Source organism: Saccoglossus kowalevskii, chromosome 8, assembly GCF_978046115.1.
Source record: "Saccoglossus kowalevskii chromosome 8, keSacKowa6.1, whole genome shotgun sequence".
Lineage (NCBI taxonomy): Eukaryota > Metazoa > Hemichordata > Enteropneusta > Harrimaniidae > Saccoglossus > Saccoglossus kowalevskii.
This window is the reverse complement of record NC_140648.1, coordinates 15,289,518-15,301,420: the sequence shown is the minus strand read 5'-3', so window position 1 is coordinate 15,301,420 and position 11,903 is coordinate 15,289,518. Positions and strand designations below refer to the sequence as shown.

Below are 11,903 nucleotides of genomic sequence, written 5' to 3'. Positions count from 1 at the left end.
TTCAAAGGTTCGTCATTGGTGTGTGCCTCATACAACATAGTCAAACTCCCCCTTTTGACAAGGATCACCTGAGAAAAAACCTTGGTTCTGATGTACATACATCAGCACACTGTCCAATCATGTTCCCGTATATCGTTATCATAATATGCAGTTGGTGTACAGCTAGATAGCTCTAGGAGCCCACTAATGAGAGTGTACAATATAACTGATTTGCGGGTTGGTGTTTTAATTTCAGCAGGTAAAAGAAAATGTTTAGCAAAATAGACAGAAATCTGGAACTACAAATATCACAATATCTGGTAGTATTGCTCGAATAAATGTTCAACAATCTCTCAACACTAATTTCACCAACACTACATGATGTGGCAACACACAGTAAGCATTGTTGGTATAAGCTTCACAAATCGACTAATGGTTATAGCTATAGCGGAATTGTCCTGACACACGGATACACATACCGAGGTACCTGTGCTCAAACAAAGCTCTAACCAGTAGCAACAATGGCCATACACACACGGCAGAGTGCCCACAGACCATATTCCCTTGATTATAAAGACTATATCCACATAATTTCTATGGTTTTGCTTGGTTTCAATAATATATATATATATATATGTTATAACACCCAGATGCAATACACACTAGCAAGACAATAATTACAATACCACACTGGAAAGAATAACAGATGTCAGCTGAAATGCTTGGGATATATGAATAATTGAAGCCTGTTGATACTCACAGCAAAGTACTCACGGTCTATCAAAGTTCAATGAGACAGAGATTTATTCTTGGAGAGTGTTTCAGTATCAGTGTGTTCGTCAGGCACATAAACAATTCATTCGGAGAATTCCCTTGAACGCTACTCAGTCCGTATTTGGTCAGATGCGTGGAATTTTGCTGGTCCTTGTTGACGTGTTTCTCTTATCTGAATATATTTTCAGTCTTGTGCCTTAGTACTTTGATCTGGGATTATTATGCGAACCAATCACAGGGCGTACATTATGTCTTTTTGCAGCGGCCTGATACGCTTCCTTACTTTACCTTCAGCACGAGTTTCAACTCTCGTAATGTGAATATTTCTATATACTGTAGGTGCGACAACTACATTTAATTTTCAATTTCAAGCAAAAGAGTGTAGACTAAATCGTTGGTTCTTATCGTGTTTTGCATTTGTTTTTCCAAACATTGTGTTACTATAGTTTGGTAAATTAAATAAATTATGAAAAAACATTGCTATGTAACTTCACATGGGAATTATAAATATAGATATCATTTAATATATAATCAATTGTGTTTGTGTTCGGGAACAGTTATGGATGATTTTATTCTGTAAGTGGGTTCTTGTAATATTAGGCACACACGTTTGATGGGACAACATAAAATGAAACGACAGTAAATATGTCCGACGGGAGAATACCTCATGTTATGTTGAAAATGTACACAATGAAACAATGTGCGATGTAAAATGAACTGTTTCTATATTTAAAACTAATCCTCCGCATATTAGAACTAATCTAAGAACTAAAGTGTTATTTCCTGGGAATAATGTACATGTTCACTAATTATTGGCCTGATATAATACTCTGATATTGTCTGAATCATCATTTTGTTTCACTATTGTTTTAAATTGTTGATTTCCGTGATATTTGTTACCTGCATGTTGATCAATTGCATTGTTCATGTGTATAGAATTCATACATCATGTAAATAGTGATATTTATTATACTTGCTTATGACCACTCTTGTGAATCATTATTCAGGCCATACGTTTATTTTGGGTAATTCACCCTTTGAGTGCATATTATTGTATTCAATATTCTTTTTTTTTAACTATTGCCAAAGTGTACAAATGGTTGGGTCAGGTGAAGAGTTGTGATGGGTGCAGCGTTTGCAGAATTTTAGCTATTTTTGATTGCTAAATTATTAATGGTTAATTTAACTTTTTCTGTGAATTCATTGCATTCATTTAAGAACATAGTCAGGGTTGGTAAGAAAACGTTTTTCGAGTGTTAACAATATACACTTTGCGATATTTGTTTTCAAAATAAACTTTCAGTCAATATGAGATACTATCATTGAACACACACAATACTTTCAGTGTACACACACACTGATGACGTCCAAGTTTAGCGTAAAACATCAGTGACATTTTAAACTAAACGTCTCTAATGTGAATGTTATACACCGTGGTCGTATAATAGGACCAAGACCCAAGAGCAAACATTTTAACTGATAACTCATCATACATTTAATTATTATAAACAACGTTCATCATTAAGCACTTAATTATGTGATATATAAAGACCGTTTTCAAAGCAATATTGACTGAGCCTTCAGCACTATTGTGGCACCAATCAAACTGTACATATATTAACTTTGATAAAGACAATCGATATGTACAGTATATAAACTGTTATCGTCTATGTAGATATATATTCATTCTTTGTATATTTTCATATCTCCTTTAAAATCTTCTCTAATTTGTTTCATGATGTCTTCCCCTCTATATAGAACCTCTAGGGCCGTATACGCCATGATCTTTGCGTTGGTCAAGGTTGGTTCTTGGGCTTCAGGTGCACCTGTATCATGAAATAGAATTGATTGTGGTATAAACAAATATAGGTAATAATAACACATGCTATATTCAATAATCCCTCATTTAAGTCACAAATAAACGTAAACATGTGAATGGCCATGTTCTCAAAAACCAATAATTTTTGTAATGAGTTAAAAAAAATGTTTCATTCCAACACTATATATTTATAAAGACATTGGCAACATATTACATTAGACCAACTATTATTACATACATCGAATAACATATATTTCTTGCATACTGTAAAAACAAATATTTTTTTGGAAAATAATTCAGTTTGAAGATAAACATATATCATACATAACTTTGAGGGTGTTGTGAGTGTGGATTAAATGTAAGTTACCTGTAGCTTCTGTGAATCCCTGTGAATGATTAACATCATCAGTAGCCAGTCCGTACATTGGATGAATACCTGGTACTTCGTACGTCACATTTCCCATGTCGGTTGAACCAACTGCTATATTACCTGCAATATACTTCACCCCGAGAGCTTCACCATGTGATTGAAATATATTAGCCAGTGTCCTATTCGAGACGATGTTATTGTATTGTGTATGGAATTTGCATTCCACCTAGATCAGAGAGCAAAAATATTAATCTACTTATATCTTCCTTTTGCAATTAGGCAATTATTAGTAATTAAAATGTTTCACTTATAGTTGGAAATATGATTCGTATAATATATAACATTAAAAATATAAAATATAAAGAAGGATACTGATATGAAGACGATCGTGGAGCTGCGTACTCTGGAATTCAAATGTCATATAAGGTATATGCAGGAAAATATTACCGTGCATCCTGTTGACAGTGCAGCCCCCTCCGCACATCTTTTGGCTTTCCCTTGTAATACTTGCAGTTCAGACACAGTTGGTGTACGTAGATAGTATTCAACTCTTGTCTTCTCAGGTATGATGTTGGGCTTGACACCACCATTTGTAATCACCCCTACAATGATAACAGTTTATTTCTATTAATGTGTTATTATTTGATGTTGGAAGTAATTTCATGCAAAAGGGGTAATCAAAACGATGAATGATATCAATTGTTTCTGAGTGTGTTTTTATCAGTTTTATTATGGTGTTTAGATATTTACAGAATAAACGTGTAGAGGTTATACAAATTATATAATGTTCACGCATCATTAATTATACAATATTCACGTCAAAGTCTCGTTAATTCAGGCTAAATGTCCTATTATCACATAATTCCTTCGGAGTGTCACTGTTAAATATTAACCTGACTGATTGTATGTGTAAATTGCAAATGAAAGACCATATTCCATGTTTGAGACTAAATAACAGGGCTGTTATGGCTATCTTCCTATCAAAATTCCATTTAAAGCATTATACCGTTCGCTACCTGGCAGAGATCGATCACATTGAGACCTTAACCATGGTTTCAAAAAGTCGCATTCAATAGTAGTTTTGATACCCCCAACAAGTACTAGTATGTGGCAAACTTGGCCGGTTTTGGTGTTGAATTCCACCGATCACCAGTCTGATCCAACAACTGCTATTGCAACCGAGAGGTATTAACATGCTCCAGTAGAAGCCCACAATTCTCACCATGAGTTCTCCAAGTCGTTTTCATTTGTTGTCTCATGACTGACATGTTCTGGTAAAACAACACAGCGGCGTCCAAAGCATTGATGCCTTCCCATGGTGCGTACGCTGCATGGGCAGCTTTACCAATGAAATCCGCACTCATTCTGTCGCGAAACAAAAAACAAAACTAAATTATAGAAACTACTCCACCATAAATCTTTGATTTATTACAGTCTCATTCATGATAGGATCACATCTGCCTAACGGCGATCAACATTTTGCGCAATTTATCAATATTATTTTATAACAGTTCAATCTAAAAAGTCTAAACACACGCATGTAACACACTTTTATTCCTTAAATATGTATGTTACCCCACCCCACCTGTACATTAGCTACAATACTACCACCCGATTACATTGTGTCATGCACGCAAAATAAAAAGTGATAGAGGAAGGAAATGTTCAGCAAATGATTGCAAGTGAACTTTGCACTCGAAAAATGCACATTCATCATGACTACATGGTATTATGTTACAATGATGCAGAGGACTGTTTCTGTTACTATGTGCACCATTGTTAGAACTACAAATGTATTAAGATCGATATCAACTCATAGTAAGTGTGACGGGCATATATTTTGTCTTTGTATTAAATTTTAAATTGATTCATTCTAATGTGTAACCAATGCTAGACATCAGTGCTGTATATTTAGAAAATAAAATCATATACTTACTGTATTATTGACAACGCAATAGGGCGAACAGTATTTGTTCTGTTCACAGGATGAACCATCATGGCAATGTCAATATCTTTAAACACACCAGCTTCAATCAGATTAAGTTTACCGCCACCACCTTCTTCAGCCGGTGTTCCCAACACAGTCAACTGTGAATAAAAAAATGTTTTAGTTATTAAACAATTAATGGGTTTGTTTTTCACGATTGCAATAACGTATACAATATAAATTATATAAAAAACATAAAAGCATTCGAACAATGTGTAACTGCTTACCACTTTTTTTTAAAATGCAAATTATATTTCCAATATGTAAAAAATGAAGGATATCTTTTATCACAAATTGTGCATTATAATCCTTGATCCTGTACCCATACAAACTGCACGTGTTCAGAAATAAGGAAATAAAAATTGCTTCTTAGGTGAATCCATTTGTTAAAAATATAATAAGATTAAGTACATACCTTTCCCATTGGTTTCCCAGCAGCTTCCATGGCTGCCTTGATTCCTAATCCAGCACCAGCTCCACATTCTGCTATTAAATTATGACCACATGCATGTCCAATTTCAGGTAATGCATCATATTCGCATATCACGCATACATTCAAACCATCTTCATTACCATAAGTAGCTCGGAATGCAGTGTCCAGATGATAATGTCTTTCCACATTAAAGCCGTGTTTCTCTAAGAAGTCGCTCAATACTTGGTGAGCATGATATTCTTTGAAATTGAGTTCTGGTTTCTTCCAAATTTCTTGGCTCAGATTATTGAGCTCAGTAGCAGCTTTATCAATACTGTCAGACGCTGCCTGAGTTAAACTTTCTAAAGTAGACATACTTTGAGAGATGACGTCAAGGGTGTCCTGTGATAAGACAATAGCAACTAAATCACGGTATTATACTAAAATAATGCCACGACTCGTGATAATATTAAAATTAAAAACTCGTGATATAACGCGATATTTTCTAGTTGGGGCCGAATAACATGTATATACATGTTCACGGCTATAACAATAGAAATCAGCGGATAACACACTCGCATGTATGATTTCACACCCAATTACGGAACCGGTGGCGTGTTGAAGGAATATTTAATAATTTTAACCCAGGCGAACAAGATGAAGTAGTTCAAATAGTTCGTCGAATCGAGCATCAAGATTGCAGCTGATATGCACATGATAAATCTTGTCCTTTTCTCACAATCACCATTGAACAACAGCGAAAATCAGTGCAGTTCAGCAATGGGATAATGACATCGTTTGTATGTTTGATTAAATGAACAAATTTAAATGAAATAGTGTGTAGAGGCAAGGCAAAGTGACTAAATGATAGTCAGAGACAATGTACCGGATGATCACTACAAACATGCTTGAAGTAGATTACTCTAAATTAAATGCAATAAGACACACTAGTCGTCAGTGTACGCGCAACTAGTCTGCCTTGTTGTTCCGTTGTTGGAAATAGTTAATCATGTACGGATGTGACCGTATTGACACTTGCCTACGCTCATTCTGACTACAGTGTAAGGAAACAGTTGTTAAATTTTTAGATTAGTATGATAGAAAGCGTACGTGTACATATATGAAAGTATTCATAAGATATGTCTACGTCATAACCTCGGTAAAGGTCATTAGCATATTGTGTGTTCGCAGTGCGCATGCTTCGGCCCATTTTTCAGTATTCCACAACCAATGGGTCATCACAGTGAGATCAATTGCAATTGTAAGTGATGTTCAGCACCGTCAATGAGGTTTCTCGGTCAAACCTCATTGATGGTGCTGGCCGTTGTGTTTGTATTCCGTCGAAGCCCACACATGAGCGATGCTATCAAGCTAACAAGCCACGCCAACCCAGCGACTGCTTGCTCAGCAAAAGATTTGTACACACTCCATCCATGTCATACTCTGTAATATGCAATTACAATACTGGTTCCCCAATAATATGATTTATAACGTCTCCACGTTACCGGATCTCACCCAATCAACTTGGATATGAGAGACGACAAGATTAATTCTATTTCACCAACGTGTCACGCCTATAAATGCACGAATGTGATTGAACGAGAGGTAGTTTTAATTTATGCAAGCCGGTCTAAAAATACTACCTGATATACCAGGGCTTTCTAGTAGACCCAAGCATGAATAACGCACAATAAAGTTAAATTATTCAGTAAACTGAAATCGACAAAATACTATTTTCAACTATAGATACAGCTCTTGATGAAAAGTATTGCGACTATCGGGTATTTTGGGTTTCAGAAAAAAGAACGAGAATTTTTTTTACAGAATTACGCAAACGAGGTCTGCAGTGGATCGCTGTGAAGCCGGGGGTTCTATCGCTTCTCGCAGTCGGGTGTACGACGCTGACCGGCATCGATATCTGTATAATTATATATATTTTTAAATTATGTGGATTGCGACGTTTTTACAACTGATTTTAAATGTATAATCCCGCTAACAAACACAAATAGACCTCACAACGCCGAAATACGGGTGTGAATGTGGGTCACCGTTCGTGTATAGTGGTACTAGTATACTCGCCTCTGGGGGGTTATTACATTACCCACTGAGACTTGTTTAACCAACTACCGATATGTGATCGTAAATTATATTTTCTTGCGTATGTGTTTATTCTTTTGAGCGTTTCTTGCATGACCAAAATATTGGTTATGGTTCGTATTTCTTTTTCAATCACTGAATAATATTGAATAGTTCGGATACCCCGCCGTAAAATGAAAGCTGGGAATCCAAATAATTCAATTACATATAGTACAATGCTTATTGTTACTTTGTTTCGATTGTTCTACCCAAAAAATTATGAAACAAGTAATCCATGAAATCCATGCATGGCATCAGAAAATATAATTCACAACCGCACGAACTGTCGTGGGAGAATATTTTGAAAAAAAATCTCAGAGATGATATAATTACTAAACCCCACGACAGTCATGGATGGAAACATTAGTGATGACGTTATACTTCCACGACCGTGAAATCAATGCATGACATCGGATGATAAAAGCAGTCGCGGGAAAAAAAACAACAACAACAACAAAACTAGTGGTGACGTAAATTCAACTCAATCACAAATTAGTAAATCAACTTTTTTACAGTGTGTGTGACACTTTGCATAAAACAAAATATATTGCGCTGTATCCTCACTCTGCGCCTTATTTGGGTATAATTAGTTTAATTCACACTCATATATCTGGTATAGATGATAACAGTTTAGTACTTTTTAATACCGAACCAACTTCCGTCATGGTATATAATCAAATTACTAGAGGAGCCCCGGAAAAATGTTGCAATCCTTCTGAAACGCTATTTTCTGCATTCTGAGGGGCAAATTTTGCTGACACAAAGGGTTTCAGATTGATTTTTAAGAGGGCGACCCCCAAAAAACTGTTTTGAGGGGTCGACCTCCTGGTCCCCCCGTGCCACCGCTACTGAAAATGGCTGAAGATTGTTGTATATTCTCAATAAGATTGGACGTTCCTTAGCGCGAGTTAACTAGTTTCCACCCGTGCGTCACGTGTACGCAATTCGGTCTATCCGGTATTTCCACTATTAACAAGTGGTTAAATTGTGACAATAAATGTGTGGACAAATATTTGAGATTAATTTTGGTTTAGACAACTCGTTTAATTATTTTACACCATTACAAGTTGTTAAATTGAGAGAATAAGTGTGCAGACAAATATTTTAGACTTATTTTGGTGTAGACAGCTCTCGTTTGATTAATTCCCACAATTACAAGTTGTTAAATTGAGAGAATAAGTGTGCAGACAAATATTTTAGACTTATTTTGGTGTAGACAGCTCTCGTTTGATTAATTCCCACAATTACAAGTTGTTAAATTGAGAGAATGAATGTGCGGACAAATATTTAATACTTATTTTGGTGTAGACAGCTCTCGTTTAATTATTTTACACCATTACAAGTTGTTAAATTGAGAGAATAAGTGTGCGGACAAATATTTTAGACTTATTTTGGTGTAGACAGCTCTCGTTTGATTAATTCCCACAATTACAAGTTGTTAAATTGAGAGAATGAATGTGCGGACAAATATTTAATACTTATTTTGGTGTAGACAGCTCTCGTTTAATTATTTTACACCATTACAAGTTGTTAAATAGAGAGAATAAGTGTGCGGACAAATATTTAATACTTATTTTGGTGTAGACAGCTCTTGTTTGATTAATTCCCACAATTACAAGTTGTTAAATTGAGAGAATAAGTGTGCAGACAAATATTTTAGACTTATTTTGGTGTAGACAGCTCTCGTTTGATTAATTCCCACAATTACAAGTTGTTAAATTGAGAGAATGAATGTGCGGACAAATATTTAATACTTATTTTGGTGTAGACAGCTCTCGTTTAATTATTTTACACCATTACAAGTTGTTAAATTGAGAGAATAAATGTATGGACTAATATTTGAGTCTTATTTTGGTGTAAACAACTCGCGTTTGATTAATTCCCACAAATACAAGTTGTTAAATTGAGAGAATAAATGTGTGGACAAATATTTTAGACTTATTTTGGTGTAGACAGCTCTCGTTTAATTATTTTACACCATTACAAGTTGTTAAATTGAGAGAATAAGTGTGCGGACAAATATTTTAGACTTATTTTGGTGTAGACAGCTCTCGTTTGATTAATTCCCACAATTACAAGTTGTTAAATTGAGAGAATGAATGTGCGGACAAATATTTAATACTTATTTTGGTGTAGACAGCTCTCGTTTAATTATTTTACACCATTACAAGTTGTTAAATTGAGAGAATAAGTGTGCGGACAAATATTTTAGACTTATTTTGGTGTAGACAGCTCTCGTTTGATTAATTCCCACAATTACAAGTTGTTAAATTGAGAGAATGAATGTGCGGACAAATATTTAATACTTATTTTGGTGTAGACAGCTCTCGTTTAATTATTTTACACCATTACAAGTTGTTAAATAGAGAGAATAAGTGTGCGGACAAATATTTAATACTTATTTTGGTGTAGACAGCTCTTGTTTGATTAATTCCCACAATTACAAGTTGTTAAATTGAGAGAATAAGTGTGCGGACAAATATTTTAGACTTATTATGGTGTAGACAGCTCTCGTTTAATTATTTTACACCATTACAAGTTGTTAAATTGAGAGAATAAATGTGCGGACAAATATTTTAGACTTATTTTGGTGTAGACAGCTCTCGTTTAATTATTTTACACCATTACAAGTTGTTAAATTAAGAGAATAAATGTATGGACTAATATTTGAGTCTTATTTTGGTGTAAACAACTCGCGTTTGATTAATTCCCACAAACACAAGTTGTTAAATTGAGAGAATAAATGTGTGGACAAATATTTTAGACTTATTTTGGTGTAAACAACTCGCGTTTGATTAATTCCCACAAATACAAGTTGTTAAATTGAGAGAATAAATGTATGGACAAGCATTTGAAACTTATTTTGGTGTAGAGAATTCTCATTTGATTAATTCCAACAATTACAAGTTCTTAAATTGACAGAATGAATGTATGGACAAATATTGACCATTATATTTGTGAGTAAATACCTGTTGTTTAATTAATTTCCACCTCTACAAGGTTGTTAAATTGAGAGAATAAATGTGTGGATAAAAATTTGATGCTTATTTAGGTGTAAGAACTCGTGTTTGACCAACTTCCACCATTGCAAGTTGTTAAAATAATGAAATAAATATACTGGTATCATTGGATATTTGATTTAATTGTGAAACTTTCTAACAAAATGTTAACTGCTGGCTTCGAACCCTCAATCAACAATTCCGCAGACACAGTATAAATTCCACAACACCACAGAAGATATTCGTCTGTTGCCTGAATTGTTTTCGTAATATAGGGAACGCCATCGACACTTTAACAAAACTTACCTTGACTTGGGTCTTGTTTATCTCTTGTCACAATCTGGAAACTGTTGAACAAATTGCTCGTCGTCCAGTTTAAGACGTAAGTTATTTTATTATTCATTCAGTTTTGTATGGTGGAGTTTTGTGAGGTTTATTATTTTGTCGCGACGTTCTTTGCTTACTTGTTTACGGTTTGAGAGATTTCAGTTTATTTGATTTACGTTTTTACGGTAGCTCTGAGCGGGACTCGAACCCACTGTCTTTTTAAGCTAATTTTGTTTTATTTTGATGGCACGCTTGTGTACCACGCCACGACGTTGGTCGTTAAGTGGTGTTCATTTTTCTAACTACTCCAGTGTTCCGATGAGTTGAACGGAAAAGCCAAAACGATTGCTCGTTTCTGATTGCTTCGGTTCTGGTGAGTGTGTATCTCGTGTGATTCGAACCCATGTCGTTTGTATTGAACGTTTTTTTATTTCCCGTGTTGGCTACGCCGTAATATGCAACCACTTCCCCGTTTTATTGTGATTTTGAGAGTGTTTAATGATGTCTTCCTCGCCCGTCACGCCATGACCCAGTTTCAACCACACGGCCATTTTGCAACAAGTGCGTGACCCTCGGCGTCACCCGACTGACTATATGATTGTTCTGTTCAACTGTTAAGCTAGGATTTATTACCGTTATTATCATTATATTGTCACATGATTTGTTTTACCTTATGTGTAATGTCTTAAGTATCTTTATTGTAATTTGTATATACCAATTCGTATATACCGAGGAAACGACCCCGATTGAAGGTCATGTATTTTGTGGCGTCACCAATTTGTGTGTAGGTACGGCTTCTAGATCTGTGCCCTTCTCTGCGATTTACGCTCCGTAATTTTAAAGCGAAGTTTGCCCCCCCCCCCAATACATTTTGCTGGATCCGCCACTAACTACGCGCATGGTACACAACAATCACGACGTGTCAGGACAAGTACCATGTGTCATTCAAAATACTAGTAAATGTAGTGCGCCCATGTCCAAAGTAAATACATTCTAATTTACAAGCCAAACATTACATTCACTCACCAAGAAAACAGATCCTCCTGAAGCAGATCAGCTGACTACACCGTGACTAGTAACGTGACAGCTCTCGGGGCCCA

General features: G+C 35.3%; 1 protein-coding gene across 1 annotated transcript; it reads right to left on the bottom strand.

Moving 5' to 3' along the window:
- Positions 1-2,223: 2,223 nt before the first annotated feature.
- LOC100378280 (peptidase M20 domain-containing protein 2-like) lies at positions 2,224-11,903 on the bottom strand. The gene is made up of 7 exons (XM_085502917.1): positions 11,830-11,903; positions 5,345-5,743; positions 4,879-5,030; positions 4,165-4,307; positions 3,390-3,544; positions 2,940-3,168; positions 2,224-2,579 (listed from the first exon to the last, which is right to left on the bottom strand). Exons 2-7 carry the CDS (start codon positions 5,714-5,716, stop codon positions 2,437-2,439), a joined length of 1,194 nt encoding a protein of 397 aa, XP_085359043.1. The 5' UTR covers positions 5,717-5,743; positions 11,830-11,903; the 3' UTR covers positions 2,224-2,436.